General features: G+C 44.2%; 1 protein-coding gene across 2 annotated transcripts in view; it reads left to right on the plus strand.

Moving 5' to 3' along the window:
• Positions 1-18380, plus strand: part of MYRFL (myelin regulatory factor like) — a 365303-nt gene that overhangs the window by 120402 nt on the left and 226521 nt on the right. The window contains exons 2-4 of one of the 2 annotated variants that reach the window (XM_077265271.1): positions 1766-1856; positions 4492-4550; positions 10374-10611. In XM_077265271.1, the coding sequence (XP_077121386.1) occupies positions 1766-1856; positions 4492-4550; positions 10374-10611 (388 nt within the window). The remainder of the gene's footprint in view (positions 1-1765; positions 1857-4491; positions 4551-10373; positions 10612-18380) is intronic. The other variant, XM_077265272.1, reaches the window with a different exon arrangement.

The following is an 18380-nucleotide window of genomic DNA, read 5'->3' on the forward strand; positions in this document are numbered from 1 at the left end:
GTACCCGGAGGAAACCCACGCAAACACCAGGAGAACATACAAACTCCTTGCAGATGTTGTCCTTTGTGGGATTGCAGAGCCCCAGAGTCCTGGTCGTTGCAGTACTGACGCTCCGCCACTAAGGGGAGTGATGGTACGTCTGATGGCACTTAAGGAGTTCACCTGACCAGGTATCACAGTCACACATTACACGTCACATCCTGGCCACCAGGGGGAGCAAAGGGTTCTATGTATTAGGCCACTCCTCACAATCTGGTAAAACTGGGGGCCGGGTAGGAAGAGAGTCAGAAGCTGACTGGGTTGGATCCAGGCAACACCCTGTGGCAGAGGGTGTAGCAGGGGAAGATTCAGGGGGGTCCCTGTCAGGGGTGGGATCCTGACAGTGACCTAGCGAAAAGAACAGAACGTTACGGAGCCGCGCCTGCACTTGAATGCGGCGGCATCCTAAGAAAGGAAACAAAGCGAGGTTTATTGTGGAGAAGTGAGAAATGATCGCAGCAAAAAGGAGATAAAGCCAGTAGGAGTCGTGCCGTAAGATCGAGGCAACATCCTACTGAGGCGCGTAGCCGGTGGCCGGAACGCCGAGGAAGTATTGGGCTCCACGCATTACTTCAAACAGCGGCAGGACAGTTAATTGTAGGTTGGCTGTCTGACCTAAATCACCTAAGCAGACATAGGGGGCAATTGTGGGAGAGGGGCGACGCTAGGGTCCCGGAAGAACTCCAGGCCTACCTGTCATACGGGTGCATCCTATCCATATCATCTAGCGGACGGAGAAGAACATCAGAACAGAAACGAGAGTTGTGAGAAAGAACATCAGAAGCAGACACAACAGTTGTGAGGACTATCCCGTGGTGCTCAGCAGGGAGGTACTACAACACACAGGCGCTAGAAGGTAGGCACTGATTTCCACCTGCAAAGGAAACTCTGGATGTGCCTTCGGACCGGCCGGTCTCAGCCAGCCCTGTTAGCAGTACTCTGGATTGCGGATCCTGAAGACTTCAGTAAAGAGGTAAAGAGACTGCAACCCTGTGTCCTCGTTATTCATCGCGACTTGCATCACACCTTTCATTGGACGCCCCTTAGCAGGGTCACGGACCGGGTCTAGCCACCGTGACAGCCCCAGGACTGAGACTGAGAGGCCCGGTAAAGAGTACCCCGCGGCCCTGCGTCTGGGGGCGCTCCAGGATTTGAACCCAGGACTCCAGCGCTGCAAGGCTACAGTGCTAACCACTGAGCCTCCGTGCTGCTCAATCGCTTCATGTCTAATTCTAGCGATCAAGTTTATTTAGTCTGCATACACACGTGCGTGAAATTTCCGAGTGCCCATGGTCACCCCGAGTTAGGCCTCATTCAGACGTCCATTGCGCGTTTGTGTTGTATTCATTTTTCACATATACAACACGTACCCATTATAATCTATGGTGCTATTTATGTGAGGTTTTTTTTCACGGATCATGTGTTCATGCAAAACATCTGGAGACATGTCCATTGAAAACTAGATGACTAGAGAGCGGAGGATTAAATAATTAATACACAGGGTATATGAGTTTTTCTCACAAAAACATTTATCAATCTGCTCCGCTCCCCCGCTCCATAGCATGGCGATTGCAGATTGGGCGTCATTTTCATTGTGACAGGTTCCATTCATCTCTCTGACTGTATTTATTGGTGCACATAAATGATCAGTATTGCTACTGTCAGTATTTTCTTACAAATACAGCTCATATTGCCTGACAACACTTAGTTTTGTATGATCTTGCAGGCCAGGATGTACACAGAGCCTTGGATAATCCTATGGTGGATACGAGCATGTTGGAGCAATATATCAGCAGTGACTATGCATTTGGAACATTGTAAGTGATAATCGTGTGTTTTCTTATCTCTGTGTAGTCTATATAGTCGTCTTTCTGTATGCATTCTGCTGTGCTCATGGAACCATCGTAAAACTTGATTAGGTAAACCAATCAATTGCTGTATTATATTCTTTTCAGTATATATATATATATCTATCTATATCTATCTATATATATATATATATATATATATATATATATATATATATACACTATATATGTATACTGTCTTTCTCTGTCTTAGGGCTCATACTCACATGCGAGAAACTCGGATGAGTCTCGCACTTCAATACCCGGCACTGCACCCGGCATTCAGATCGGAGCATGTGGCCGCATACCAATACATGCAGCAGCCCGCTCTGCTCCTGAGTGCCGGGTATTGACGTGCAAGACTCATCCGAATTTCTCGCATGTGAGTATGAGCCCTTAGTGCTCGTGAGTGCTCTCTGTGGTTACCCATGATATTCTATAGGGCTGTGCCCTTGTCGGTGACATGTGCAATTTTGACCTGAGTGTCAGATCAAAATCATTGAAAAACATCCGTCTCAGACGACATCGAAGTGTGGTCAGATTTTTACGGACTGACAAAATAGAGAGGGTGGAGAAGCTTTTTTTTCTGAGAAAAACTGATGCTACTCTGATCAAAGTCTGATCAGAATAATCAGACTGTTTTTCTTGGAGGGAAACACCTATCCTCAAAGAAAATAATCTTTTGTTACAATGAGCTAGAAAGAAGATTTATCTGAAATGTTTAAATTGTGGAGAAAAATAGAACTGCTAATTACAACTAGATTTAAATACCTTACACATCACTTTCGGTAGATCTACTCGTTAAAGATGGCTAAACCCATACAAATGTTATTGATAAGCATATTTGTAGGGTTTGTCAATGGGAGTGGAAGAATAAGCCACTGTAAGAGCTCGCTCACATGAGCGTATAACACGGCCGAGTGCTACGTGATGTTTTATCTAATAACATTTGGCCCAGGGTTATACTATGTGGCAGTGCAGATCTTCAACTTTTTTCTTATCCGGTATCGGCATGAGAGAACAACGTCAGCATGCTGCGGGTCCATCTGAAGATCAGATCACGAGTCTATGGGTACATGTGAAACATCGGACTGCACTCAGATGTCATCCAAGTGCAGTCCGACATCCATGGACAGAGACAATGGAGAAGATGGAGAAATTAAGTTATCCGTCTTCTCCGTACATGTGATACGATTCTCTCATGCAAGAATTGCAGAGTTTGAGCCGAATGTTATTAGCATAATCGCCTCGATTCTCTCGCATGAGAGAATCAACAGCCGTGTGACCCTGGCCTTGGACAGAGGTGTCCAGAGGTGGCAGCTGATAATCTAACATGGAAACAAAAGATCCTGCATGTCAAATTTTTTTGGTGTCAAGTAAAAGAAGCCACGGTGCACCTTATATTGGTTCTTGGGACAAGGAATAGGGGAAACATTCTTTAACATTTCCTTATTAAAAAAAGGCACTTTGTTGGCCGCTGATGAATGTATGGTAATTGGAGCTGCGATTGCTAGCACCCCCAAGATCAGTAAACCAAGGGTCTGAGATCCCTATTCTGGAGGAGGACGAAGGTGATAACACTCTACCGCTCCATTCAATGGCTATGAGACTGATGGAGATTGCTGGGTGACAAATATTTACAGTGACTAGTGTCATTTAATTATTCATTCGTATGTTGAATGCTGAAGTATCTTAAATAGTCCTACTTTGGGAATATTTCTTTATATGTTTTTGGTATGAAAAAAGTATAACCTGCATTATTATAAACACAATTTTGTGTTTCATAGATAACGCAGGCATCATGTGTAAGTTATTTATTTTTTTCCAAACTCATAGCAGTCTTAGACTTTAATGGGGATTTCCCACTAAATACATGTATTATCATCTATGTAGGGGATATCAAATAAATATATGGTTGCTGGGATCTGACCACTAGGCCACCCCCCTCGATCGCAAGAACAGGGGTCTCAAGATTCTCTGTGTGAATGGAGCCATAGAGCACATACAGTACATGACCATCATTATTTCCAGCAGTGAGACCCCCACCCAGCGATCATACAGTTATCACTTACAGTATTTGTGGAGAAGGAATATAAGGTAGATCATTTAGGAAACTAAAATTATCCATTTTAAGTTTTGAGTTTCTTCCCATAAATTGTAAGAAAAATATTGTCCTGAAAAGCCAGGTACTTTTATGGCTTTTCTTCCATTTTATTGCTCTGAACTATGTACATTGCTTTTATGCTATCTTTCATGCAGTTATTTCTGAGAACTTTGAGGTTAATGACAGTTATCTGATGTAAAGCCCACACACTGATCAGCAGGTAATTGTAGTGGGGGAATATTCTTAGTATGTTTAGAAAATCTGAATTACAAGCACCATTATCACAGAATGTGACTTTGGAGCAACTATTAGATCTTGTATTACATTCCAGAAATCATTTATTAGGGTACATGACATGGAGCAATGTAATAAAGAGTGGGAGTTACAATCTACATATATGTACTATTCTGATTTTTTCTACAGTCGCAGCTAAGTGATTCAATTAGCAGATTTTGTGTAATGAGCTATTCAATGATAATCTTATTCTCTACTATAAACCAGATTACCAGACTCCCCACCTGATTCTGGATCAGAGCCATGTTCACCACCACAAATCAATGGTAAGTAAGATCTAATATTACTAGTGAAGAGTTCACGTTCTAACTACTAAGGAGAATAATCAAAGCCAACAATTATATCCCATGATATAAGAGCAGAGACCTTGATGCCAGTGATGTAACCCTTATTTGGCTGCGTGATGTATTTTTTATAAAATCCCTGTTTTATTTGTTGCAAATATATCTCTGAATGCTTTGTATAACCTCACTCAGATCACAGATTGACAGCTTTCTGTGTACATTGTGCATAGGCAGAAAGCTTATGAATATAGACTACATGTACAGGTTTACTATTCAGCAGTGATAATCTCTTGCTGATTACACAGTGATTTGATCAAAACTAAAGCAAGCAGCCCAGTAAGTGACACATTGCTGGAATCAGGGCATCGGTCTTTACATTTTGCTGCTCTCAGAATAGATGGCAAAAACCTGGTGATAGATTCCCTTTAAAAACAAACAAAATTAATTCCTAAAATAAATTGGCTGCATAAATGATGCACACAAAGCAGAGGGGCCCCATTGCTTATTATGAGTAGTGTCTCAGTTTCCTAATGTGTAACATTTTTTTCCGCACTGTAAAAGTTGACAGATAAGGGAACTCAGATGGACCCCATAACACGCAAGGGGGTTCTCCGCTTCACTTTGTATCAGTTATGCAACAGATCCTTTTAGACATTTACCCCTTAACGACCACCAATATGCATTAAAAAGTTGTCCGTAATGGGACCTTATCCCCTTGTAACACCCCAGGTAATCGGTTGTTACAGTGGTCTTGCTTTCCTCACGGGGAGAGTGATGTCATGCTTGGAAGCAAGGAAGGATCCCTTTATCAGGTATTCAGCACATACAACACTGTTCTGACTCCAGGCCAGAAGGGGGAGCACTGAACCCGGATTCAGGGGAGCTTCCCTAGATAATATATATTCTGGTCTGAAGGAGGAGTTAGTCTGTCGGAGGGAGAGACAGAGAGAGGAGTCTGACATAGCAGAGTGGAAGCAGACGGAGAGAGTCTGAGAGGAAAGCTGGGGCCGTGCAGCCAAATGAGGTGCTGCAGCTCTTGGAAGGAATGAGAACAGAGCAGTCTGTAGGAGACTGAGAGGGGAAGTGGAGCGAAGGAGAGTAAAGAGCTGGAGGGAAGCTGCGACTGAGCTTCCACCACCCTGAAGCGCAGAATTCTGGTAGCCAGAAGACCGAGGTTGTGGAGGTAAATCTATGCCCCACGGCAGAAACCGACAGACAGCTAGATTTCAAGTCACCTGTCCACCATTAACACCCGAAGACACAGTAGCAGATAGAATCCGGTGTCATCTGAGAGACCCTGTAAAAAGGCTCGAGTTACCTGTCATACGGGTATTGTCGTACCTAAAGGGGGACAGTGAGAAAATGTGAGGACTTTGTGTGAGGCCTAAGACAGCAAGGGACTACAACGCAGTGCTAGAAGGAAGGCTTCCAACCCCACCTGGTTGGGGGGATTCCAGATTCGCTTACAAGCTGGCTGGACCATACGAGTACCTGTGATCCGGTACCCTGGACTGTGGCTGCCTGAATTCTAGAGTAAAGAGGTAAAGAGGCTGCAACTTGTGTCCTCTGTTTCTTACTACGCTGGGAGCCCTGGGGACCCAGCTTCACCTGTGGGAAGCCATACCATCCTTGCTGCCATAACATCACAGAAGTGGACCACTTTAAGCAGCATCTGTCACCCCTGACCGAGTACCACAGGTGGCATCACAAACAAACTTTATTCAACATCCCCTTTAAAGTCCTTTCCCTTTTACTTGGATGCCCAGGGCCACAGACCAGGTCACTGCCACCGTGACCACCCCTTTAATGACCACCGGACCCGGTACCGAGTGCCCCACGGCCCTGGTGGGCGCTCCACACTCATTGCCATTTTACAATGGCACCCCCCATCATTGGAAAATCTCCAGAATTTCAGCTACAGGGGAGGTGAGACCATGGACAACTAGAAGTTTTTTCCAGTCCCTGATCATTTGATTCATTATTCTTTGAGTAAAGATGGTCACATAAAAAACATGTTATTGGAACAATTTTGGTGGTATCTAGTCCTCCAAAAAATTGTTCTAAATTTATTTGGTATTATATTGCTTATCCATAGAGTATTACATGTTTTGGGTACATTTTGTTAGTATATAACCGTCAAAACAAGTCGTCAATTTTTTTTCGGTATTGTATTGCTCATCCATATAGTATTACTTGTTCTTAGGTACATTTCAGTGGTATATATAACACTACAAAAAAGCAGTGAGAAATTTGCCTGGATTCAATCGCTCATCCACACAGTTTTATGCGATTTCTGTTACATTTCGGTGTTATATAAAACTAAAAAAAATTGAATTTTTTTATTGATTCAATTACAGATCCATATGGTATTACATGCTTTTTGTTACATTTTGGTGTTAAATAACAATTCCAAAACTTTTTATGGATTCATTCATACACACTAATGCAGTTCTTGTTACATTTTGCTCCGATATTAACCTCACAAAATATCTTTCAAAACTTTTCATGGATTCAATGATACATCCATACACTGTAACACGGTTCTTGTTACATTTCGCTGGTATATTAAACTAAAAAAACTTCCAAAAATGTTTATGGACTCAATGATTTATGCATACAGTTTAATGCATTTTGTGTAAAACTAAGGTGGGTTAAAAATTTTTAAAAATGCTTGGCCTGGTACAGTTCACAAAACATTTTTGTTGAAAAAAATTGGCCATTGTCATATTACTGTAGAACATGCTTTGTGTGACATTTCGTTGGTTTAAAATAAAAAACAAAATTAGCCTGCTACAGGTGTACATTCTCTTAATGAGGCAGTCCAGTTGTTACCTTCAAGGGTGTATGGATGTCCCTGCTTGTAATTTTTGGCAGGCACTTTTAGGGTATGCTTCCACGGGGCGTATTCCTTCAGTATTTGCTGTGGATTGGATGCTGCGTACAGCCGCAGCGTCCAATCGGCAGCGTCCAGATGTTACAGCATAGTGGAGGGGATTTTATGAAATCCCATCTCCACTATGCATACAAACACACAGGTGGCAGATCTGCGTAACCGAACATGCGGCGCGTCTTTTTAGACTGCAGCATGTCTATTTATCTCGTGGAGACGCTCAGTCTCCGCAAGATAAATAGCACAGTCTATGTATAGGATGCGGTGATTCCGCATGTGTTCAATGAACACAGGCACAATCACCACGCGTACAAAAGGGGGCAGCGCTTTTGTAGAGTCTGCTGGAAAAATGCTTGTTTCCCATTATCTCCCATTATACTCAGTACTCGATACGAGCATGAGAGTATTAGGAATTGCTTGGTTCAAGTGACGAGCATCTGAGCATTTTAGTGCTCGCTTATCTTTATTCTATCTTCACCTTTTTTGAATAAGTCCTTTTTGATGTGAGTGAATGTGGACAGTGTTAGTTGCATTAAGAGTCTTATGCTCCATACAATCCATGGGGTTCATAGAGTTTGTCATAATACATCAATATATACCAGGGATTCTGAATCTACTGGAACCCTACTACAAAGAACATGTTTATGTCCAGTCTTGGTACCAATTGTCAAAAACTTGCTCAAAATGAAAACTTTTAATCACTTACTCTTTCAAAACATTAAAATCAGCCCTGAAGGAGTCAAGTATGTTGCTTAACAAATAATTGCTGTACTTAAAACTTTTGTAAAAACAGCCTCTCACAGTTTGAGAATAGCTGATCTACACAACCCTCTAAGAACTCAAAGAAGGCAGCAGAAACCTGTCTCATACCTAGACAAATACTTTTAAAGTAAAAAGCACAAAATGATAATTTTCAGTCTTCAAATAAAGAATGTTTCACTAATAATGTAACTGGAGAATTTAATATGGAGATGAAACAGAAGGTATATCGCAGAACATTTATTATAAGATAATTAGGCTTTATTTATGAGAGATTAGAGAACCCCCATTATGACTTCTGTTTCATGAATTGTTTACTACATTACATGGCCAATCTTACACTTATTACATCAGACATTTACAAAATACAAACTCTAATTCATTTTGTTAATAAATAACCAGGGCCAGGGTTCAGTTCGCTATATAATTTTATGTGCTACTTTTTTACTGGATGACCTTATTTTATGGACTTTACTGCAAGCTAAAAGTATAAATCAGTGCCACTTGTTGACTTTAAAGGCAGTACTACCATCTTGATAATTCTCTACTTATTAAAAGGAACAGTGGTGTACTGCTGATAGTGGCAGACCACATAGCCTATATGAGTTAAGGTTGGGCCCTCGCCTGGCTTTGACGGTATCTGATTCCTCATGGTAGGGAGGCTGTGAGGGACATAAGGTTTGATAGACTGTGGAAGCTATGGAAGCTATCATACTGATTAGAGACACTATTGAGGCCATCATATAATGTGTGGGTTGGGATGCCATCATGTTGTGTGGGGGGTATCATACTATGTGGGGTTTTATGAGAATCATCACACTGTATGGAGGGTTGTAAGGGACATCATACTGTGTGTGGGGTGCTGGGGGCACCATCATACTGTGTGTGTGGGGTGCTGGGGGCACCATCATACTGTGTGTGTGGGGTGCTGGGGGCACCATCATACTATGTGTGTGGGGTGCTGGGGGCACCATCATACTGTGTGTGTGGGGTGCTGGGGGCACCATCATACTGTGTGTGTGGGGTGCTGGGGCACTATCATACTGTGTGTGGGGTCCTGGGGCACCATCATACTGTGTGTAGGGTGGGGGGCACCATCATACTGTGTGTGTGGGGTGCTGGGGCACCATCATACTGTGTGTGTGGGGTGCTGGGGGCACCATCATACTGTGTGTGTGGGGTGCTGGGGGCACCATCATACTGTGTGTGGGGTGCTGGGGGCACCATCATACTGTGTGTGTGGGGTGCTGGGGCACCATCATACTGTGTGTGGGGGGTGCTGGGGGCACCATCATACTGTGTGTGTGGGGTGCTGGGGGCACCATCATACTGTGTGTGTGGGGTGCTGGGGGCACCATCATATTGTGTGTGTGGGGTGCTGGGGGCACCATCATACTGTGTGTGGGGTGCTGGGGGCACCATCATACTGTGTGTGGGGTGTTGGGGGCACTATCATACTGTGTGTGGGGTGCTGGGGGCACCATCATACTGTGTGGGTGCCTGAGGGGGGTATCATATTGTATGTGGGGTATGATATTGTGTGTGGGCAGCTATATAGGACATCATAATGTGTGTGAGGCACTGTGGGGGCCATCATACTTTGTGGAGGGTGGTGGTCTGTGGGGACCATCATACTGAATCTGTCATCAGATTCATGCTAACTAGATCATGGCCAGTATGAATCAGAGCCTGGCTGCGCAAATGTAGCTAGGTATGATTGTAATCTGGAATGCAGCAGTGTTTCAGAGAAAATCAGCAGGAGACTATAGGTAGAGACCTGTCTGATGTGATCCCTACCCAACTCCAGTTGATTGACGAGTCTCTCTCTTGCATTTACATAGGGAGAGACCTGTCTATCACCTGGAACAATGCAGGGAGAAACTGGCTGGGAATTGCACCAGACTAATCAGGTGTCTACTATCCCCCAGCCGCCTTTTCAATCCATGTCCTCTCTGAAATGCCAGAACACTTCAGAGAAAAACATACCTGGCAGTAATTCTGCAGCCATGTTCTGATTCTGCATGTGATGTAGCCAGGCGCTGATTCTCGCTGCCTGTCATTGGCAGCATGTATCTAATGACAGGTTCCTCTTAATAAAAATGGCCATCAGAGGTATAAGGATCACAAAATCTCCTCAGCATGTCTTTCTATTTCAGGTCGAATCCACCCTACTTACTGGCCTAATGGACTACAACCCTCAATTTCCACAAATTCTTCAGGATCCTGCAGATACATGGAGCAGTCACCAAACCCTGGTGGCCATTCCCTTCCCGCGTCACAGAACACTTGTATGAAAGTGAACAGCCAAGGGTTAGCTTGGAATGGCTCTTCTTCACCATCTTGCATGGAATCTAACTATCCATATATTCAGCAGAGCGTCTCTCCCAGCAGCAGGTAGCATTAAGCCACTATAGTGTGATTCTTATGCTTGATGATCAGTACTTGCTCAGAGTCCCATACATGTCTTCTATGACAGTCAATTCTGTGATGTAAATTGTGCAGATAGATTCATATTATGGCTTTATTTAAATAGAGCTAATTCATTGTCCATTTGTACATTTGTTTTCATTGTTTTAAAATGGCTGAAACTTTGCATGACCAGACACCACAGTTTTATAGGTCTATGCTTATTGTCTGCCTATAGAGCCATTCATTGCGTACATTTGGAAGCAGGAAACTCACAAGGTTTTTTTTTACCACTAGATGGCACTGTAGTAATAGACCTCATTGTTTTTCCTAAAAATGCCCTCTAGCAGGTTTTTGGCTTGCAACATTTTCCCATAGAGCTGCAGAAAATGATAGGCAAGTAGTTGGCACTTGGCACAAGTAACACTCCATGTACAAACCTAGAGCAGATTTCTCTTTTATAAAAATGCTATCAAAATTAAAGAAAGATTTCCTTTTAGATTGTGAGGAAATGACTAAACCATTTCCATCTGACCTCATTTTTTTCTCATGTTGTACTAAATATTTAACTGCAGCAGATGTGATAAATAACAAAATAGAGTTCAATCACCTCTTCTTTCCTGTAGCAATCCAGTGTAGAAGTAACCGACCAGCAGTCCCCCCGGTCTTTATTTACAAGCGGCAGATACGTAGTTGCTGCAGCTTTCAAGCGCCATATTACAAGTACCATGGCTCCTATCACCGAGCAATGATGCCAGTAATATGGCACGTGACCACTGAGGCAACTGACTGGCTAGTACCAACCACTTGTAAGATGTTACGTTATCACGTATGCTGTGGTTTCAAATTCTTCTCAAAGGCTACAGTGGCTTGCGAAAATATTCACCCCTTGATGTTTTACCTATTTTGCTACATTACAACCTGTTTGAAAATATAAATTAAATTTATGGGATCAAACAACTAAACATTGGCATGTGCATATGTATTTGCCCCTTTTGCTATGAAGACACTAAAAATTTCTGGTGCAAGCAATTAAATTCACAAGTCACATGCCTAGTGACAGGAAGTCCACCTATGTACAATCTAAGTGCCATATGGTCTGTCAGTATATACTGTACGCACCTTTTCTGAAAGGCCACAGAGGCTGCAACACCACTAAGCAAGATGCACCATTAACCAAACAATACCATGAAGACCAAGAAGATCTCCAAACTAGTCAGGGACAAAGTTGTTGAGAAGTACAAGTCAGAGTTGGGTTGTAAAAAAATATACCAATCTCTGATGATCCACCGGAGCACCATCAAATCCATTATCATCAAATGGAAAGAACATGGTTCCACAACAAACCTGCCAAGAGAGGGTCACCCACCAAAACTCTCAGCCCCGGCAAGGAGGGCATTAATCAGAGAAGCAGCACAGATACCAAAGGTAACCCTGAAGGAGTTACAGAGTTCCCAAGTGGAGACTGGAGAATCTGTCTATACAGCCACAAAAAGCCGTATATGTGGCACCCCAGGAGTCGGGTTGCCACAGTGGCATTGCCTCCCTCACAGGGGGGTGATGTCATGCCTGGAAGCAAGGAGGGGTCCCCTTACCAGGTAACACCAGCATCCAACACTTTTCATACTCCAGACCAGAAGGGGAAGCTCTAAGACCCGGTTTCAGGAAAGCTTCCCTATAAGTTCTGGCATGGAGGCAGAATTAGTTAGTCTGAATCGAGTCTGAGAGTGAGAGGAGAGCAGACGAGGAGAACCTGGAGAGTGGAGCTGTAGCCAAGCTCACCCCAGAACAGAGCGCTGACAAAGAGGATGCCAGAGTCATTGGCTGTGTGGGTGCTGTACGCCCCGACAGCTGAATCTGAAGGGCAAGGGACAGCTAGCACCCTGGCTACACCGAACACCCAGAGGCACCCCAGCAGACCAAGAGCCCGGGGCCGCCAGTGAGAAGGCAGCGCTCGTGATTGGCTCACGCTATCTGCCATACAGGTTAGAAGCAACTGTCACGGGAGGACTAGGTGGGCAAGAGCAAATAACCCGGGCCCCTGCAATTTCCCTCAGACTAGGGAAATCCTGACTGACCCTCTACCTAGAGTTTACACTGATGGAGTGCATGTCTAGGCCTCGAACCTCACCCTGTCTCCTGTTTCAACCCTAGGCTGAAACCACCGCGCGCCACCCAGTGAAACGATAATACACCAATACCCACAGTTAGCACAGACAAGGATAACGGAAAAATATACACCACGCCGCAGTCACTCAGGAATACACAATAAGTGCACAGGGCAAAATAAATACAAATATAGGAAGGAGTAAATAAGACAAAGGGAAATACACCACCAGCAACGATACTCCAACTACTAGCTCACCACTCCAGACCGACATAACAACGCACAAGACAGAAGCTATAATCGGCGACGCCCAATGTTCAGGAGAACTATTTAAAGGCAGTGGGCATGGCCCAGCTTCCAATCCGAGCGCCAGGTAAATTAACCCCGGACCAGCTAGATAAAATCTAGCCGACGCCAATGAGCGCATAGTGGTCAAAAGCGGAATTACAGCTGTCTGTCGAACGACCTGGTCTGAACAGCGTCCGACATGACAGCAACACACAGGAGAGGAACTTAAGCAGAGCTTTAAGCAGCAAGGACCTAAGAGAGAGCGCAGCAGGAAGGCAAATGAATGCACCTGGCTGGGTGGATCTTTAAGTTGTTTCCAGGCTGCCCGGACCCCATCATCACCTGTTACCTGTGTCCCGGACTGCGCCTTCAGCTACCAAGTAAAGGTAAAGAAAACTACAGTTCTTGTGTCCTCCAGTCATTTCCTGCACCCTCAGTCCTGCACCCCAACGTCCACGATCCCCTTACAAAACTATACCGGTAGCCCCGAGGCCCCGCTCCACCTGTGGGGAGCAGAACCATCCCAGCTGCGTCACCATCGGCCCCAGCGGTCTCCTTAAGCAGCGTTGGCCACTCATTGTCAATCATCACAGGTGGCGTCACGCTAAATCCCCTACTAACCTTCTCTTATCATTTTTATTGTGCGTCCAGGGCCACCGACCAGGTCACTGCTGCCTTGACAACCCCCTGAAGAACTGCCAATCTGGCCTGAATACCCTGCGGCCCTAGCAGGCATCGCATATACTCCATCAAGCTAGCCTTTACGGTAGAGTAGGCAGAAAAAAGCCTTTACTTACACACAAAAAGTGAAAGGCTCATTTTGAGTTTGCTAAAAGACATGTGGGAGACTCCCCAAAATTATGGAGTAAGGTGCTGTGGTTATATGAGACCAATAATGGTCTCAAGATAAATGGTCACCAAGGTAAACACTATGTCTGGCCCCAAACCAACACAGCTCATCACCCCAGGAACACCAGTGAAACATGGTGGCGGCAGTATCATGCTGTAGGGAATTTTTTCAGCAGCAGAGACAAGAAAAAGGGTCTGAGTCGAGTGGAAGATGGATAGTGCAAAATACAGGGACATTCTTGAGCAAAACCTGTTTCAGTCTGTCAGTGATTTGAGACAGAGATGAAGGTTCACCTTCCAACAAGACAATGACCCAAAGCATACTGCTAAAGCAACACTCGAGCGGTTTAAGGGGAAACATATAAATGTTTTTGAGTGGCCTAGTCATAGCCCATACCTTAATCCAACTGAGAATCTGTGGTCAGACTTGAAGATCGTTGTTCACCAGAGGAAACCATCTAACTTGAAGTAGCTGGAGCAGTTTTTCCTTTAGGAATCGGTAAAAGTCCCAGTGGCAAGATGTGAAAAGCAAATCGAGACTTATCCAAAGCGATTTGCAGCTGCAATTGCAGCAAAAGGAGGCTCAATAAAGTACTGATTTTAGGGGATGAATGCACACTGAAGTTTTCACTTATTTTGTCCTATTTGTTGTTTCACAATAAAAAGAAAAACAAATGTTCAGAGTTGTACGCATGTTCTGTACATGAACTGATGCAAACCCTCAAAAAAAAAAAAAAAAAAAGTGAAATTCCAGGTTGTGAGCTAACAAAACACAAAAATGCCAATGGGAGTGACTGCTTTCACTGTAGATAACCCCTCTAAAGAGCAAACAAAAGAAAGTAGCGTGTAAAGGCAAGAATCACCATTGAATATACAAGATTTAACATAATTATCTTTATTCAAAGTTAGATAAGTAAAACAAGATGTGATTTAAAAACAATTAAGAAACCCAAAGGTTTATAGATGAACAACAACATGGAAGGTCATATACAGTAAGTACCCTCCAGACTCCTCCACTATGTGCAGTGGGAATGTGCTGAGGTCAAGCACAAAATTAGAATATCATCAAAAAGTTAATATATTTCAGTTCTACATTACAAAAAGTGAAAATCATATATTATATAGAGTCATTACAAACAGAGTGATCTATTTCATGTGTTTATTTCTATTAATGCTAATGATTATGGCTTACAGCCAATGAAAACCCAAAAGTCTTTATCTCAGTAAATTAGAATAATTAACAAAAACACCTGCAAAGGCTTCTTAAGCATTTAAAAAGGTCCCTAAAGGTACCTTCACACTAAAGGTACCTTCACACTGAACGATAGCGCTAGCGATCCGTGACGTTGCAGCGTCCTGGCTAGCGATATCGTTGAGTTTGACAGGCAGCAGCGATCAGGATCCTGCTGTGCCATCGTTGGTCGGAGCACAAAGGCCAGAACTTTATTTTGTCGCTGGATCTCCCGTAGACATCGCTGAATCGGTGTGTGTGATGCCGATTCAGCGATGTCTTCACTGGTAACCAGGGTAAACATCGGGTTACTAAGCGCAGGGCCGCGCTTAGTAACCCGATGTTTACCCTGGTTACCAGCGTAAACGTAAAAAAAAACCAAAACACTACATACTTACATTCCGGTGTCTGTCCCCCGGCGCTGTGCTTCTCTGCACTGTGTAAGCCGGCCGGGGGACAGACACCGGAATGTAAGTATGTAGTGTTTTTTTTTTTTTACGTTTACGCTGGTAACCAGGGTAAACATCGGGTTACTAAGTGCGGCCCTGCGCTTAGTAACCCGATGTTTACCCTGGTTACCAGGGGGCTTCGCATAGTTGGTCGCTGGAGAGCTGTCTGTGTGACAGCTCTCCAGCGACCACACAGCGACGCTGCAGCGATCGGGATCGTTGTCTAGATCGCTGCAGCGTCGCTAAATGTGACGGTACCTTAAACGACTTTGCAACGAGAGCGACAACGATCCGTGACGTTGCAGCGTCCTGGATAGCAATATCATTGTGTTTGACACGCAGCAGCGATCTGGATCCCGCTGTGATATCGCTGGTCGTTGCTGAAAGTCCAGAACTTTATTTGGTCGTCAGATCGGCGTGTATCATCGTGTTTGACAGCAAAAGCAACGATGCCAGCAATGTTTTACAATGGTAACCAGGGTAAATATCGGGTTACTAAGCGCAGGGCCGCGCTTAGTAACCCGATATTTACCCTGGTTACCATTGTAAAAGTAAAAAAAAACCACTACATACTCACCCTCTGATGTCTGTCACGTCCCCCGGCGTCCGCGCTGCTGCTCAGAGCTTCCTGCACTGAATGTGTCAGTGCCGGCCGTAAAGCAAAGCACAGCGATGACGTCACCGCTGTGCTTTAGGGCCGCCGCTTACACAGTGCAGGGAAGCGGACGCCGGGGGACGCGACAGGCACCGAAATGTAAGTATGTACTGTTTGGATTTTTTTGCATTTACACTGGTAACCAGGGTAAACATCGGGTTACTAAGTGCGGCCCTGCGCTTAGTAACCCGATGTTTACCCTGGTTACCCGGGGACTTCGACATCGTTGGTCGCTGGAGAGCTGTCTGTGTGACAGCTCTCCAGCGACCACACAGCGACGCTGCAGCGATCGGCATCGTTGTCGATATCGCTGCAGCGTCGCTTAATGTGACGGTACCTTTAGTCTGTTTCACTAGGCTCCACAATGATGGGGAAGACTGATGACTTGACAGATGTCCAGAAAGCAGTCATTGACACACTCCACAAGAAGGGTAAGTCACAAAAGGTCATTGGTAAAGAAGCTGGCTGTTCACAGAGTGCTGTATCCAAGCATATTAATGGAAACTTGAGTGGAAGGAAAAAGTGTGGTAGAAAAAGGTGCACAAGCAACTGGGATAACCGAAGCCTTGAAAAAATTGTTAAGAAAAGGCCATTCAAAAATTTGGGGGAGATACTCAAGGAGCGGACTGCTGCTGGAGTAATCGCTTCAAGAGCAACCACACACAGATGTATTCAGGACATGGGCTGCAAGTGTCCCATTCCTTATGTCCAGCCACTCATGACCAATAGACAGCGCCAGAAGTGTCTTACCTGGGCGAAGGAGAAAAAGAACTGGGCTGTTGATCAGTGGTCCAAGGTGTTGTTTTCAGATGAAAGTAAATTTTGCATTTCATTTGGAAATCAAGGTCCCAGAGTCTGGAGGAAGAGTGGAGAGGCACACAATCCGAGTTGCTTAATGTCTAGTGTGAAGTTTCCACAATCAGTGATGGTTTGGGGACCCATGTCATCTGCTGGTGTAGGTCCACTGTGTTTTATCAAGACCAAAGTCAGCGCGGCCGTCTAACAGGACATTTTAGAGAACTTCAAGCTTCCCTCTGCCTACAAGCTTTTTGGAGATGGAAATGTCATTCTCCAGCAGGACTTGGCACCTGTCCACACTGCCAAAAGTACCATTACATAGTTTGAAAACAACAGTATCACTGTGCTTGTTTGACTAGCAAATTTGCCTGACCTTAACCTCATAGTTACATAGTTACATAGTTACATAGTTAGTAAGGCCGAAAAAAGACATTTGTCCATCCAGTTCAGCCTATATTCCATCATAATAAATCCCCAGATCTACGTCCTTCTACAGAACCTAATAATTGTATGATACAATATTGTTCTGCTCCAGGAAGACATCCAGGCCTCTCTTGAACCCCTCAACTGAGTTCGCCATCACCACCTCCTCAGGCAAGCAATTCCAGATTCTCACTGCCCTAACAGTAAAGAATCCTCTTCTATTTTGGTGGAAAAACCTTCTCTCCTCCAGACGCAAAGAATGCCCCCTTGTGCCCGTCACCTTCCTTGGCATAAACAGATCCTCAGCGAGATATTTGTATTGTCCCCTTATATACTTATACATGGTTATTAGATCGCCCCTCAGTCGTCTTTTTTCTAGACTAAATAATCCTAATTTCGCTAATCTATCTGGGTATTGTAGTTCTCCCATCCCCTTTATTAATTTTGTTGCCCTCCTTTGTACTCTCTCTAGTTCCATTATATCCTTCTTGAGCACCGGTGCCCAAAACTGGACACAGTACTCCATGTGCGGTCTAACTAGGGATTTGTACAGAGGCAGTATAATGCTCTCATCATGTGTATCCAGACCTCTTTTAATGCACCCCATGATCCTGTTTGCCTTGGCAGCTGCTGCCTGGCACTGGCTGCTCCAGGTAAGTTTATCATTAACTAGGATCCCCAAGTCCTTCTCCATGTCAGATTTACCCAGTGGTTTCCCATTCAGTGTGTAATGGTGACATTGATTCCTTCTTCCCATGTGTATAACCTTACATTTATCATTGTTAAACCTCATCTGCCACCTTTCAGCCCAAGTTTCCAACTTATCCAGATCCATCTGTAGCAGAATACTATCTTCTCTTGTATTAACTGCTTTACATAGTTTTGTATCATCTGCAAATATCAATATTTTACTGTGTAAACCTTCTACCAGATCATTAATGAATATGTAGAAGAGAA

This window comes from Ranitomeya variabilis, chromosome 5 (assembly GCF_051348905.1).
Source record: "Ranitomeya variabilis isolate aRanVar5 chromosome 5, aRanVar5.hap1, whole genome shotgun sequence".
Classification (NCBI taxonomy): domain Eukaryota; kingdom Metazoa; phylum Chordata; class Amphibia; order Anura; family Dendrobatidae; genus Ranitomeya; species Ranitomeya variabilis.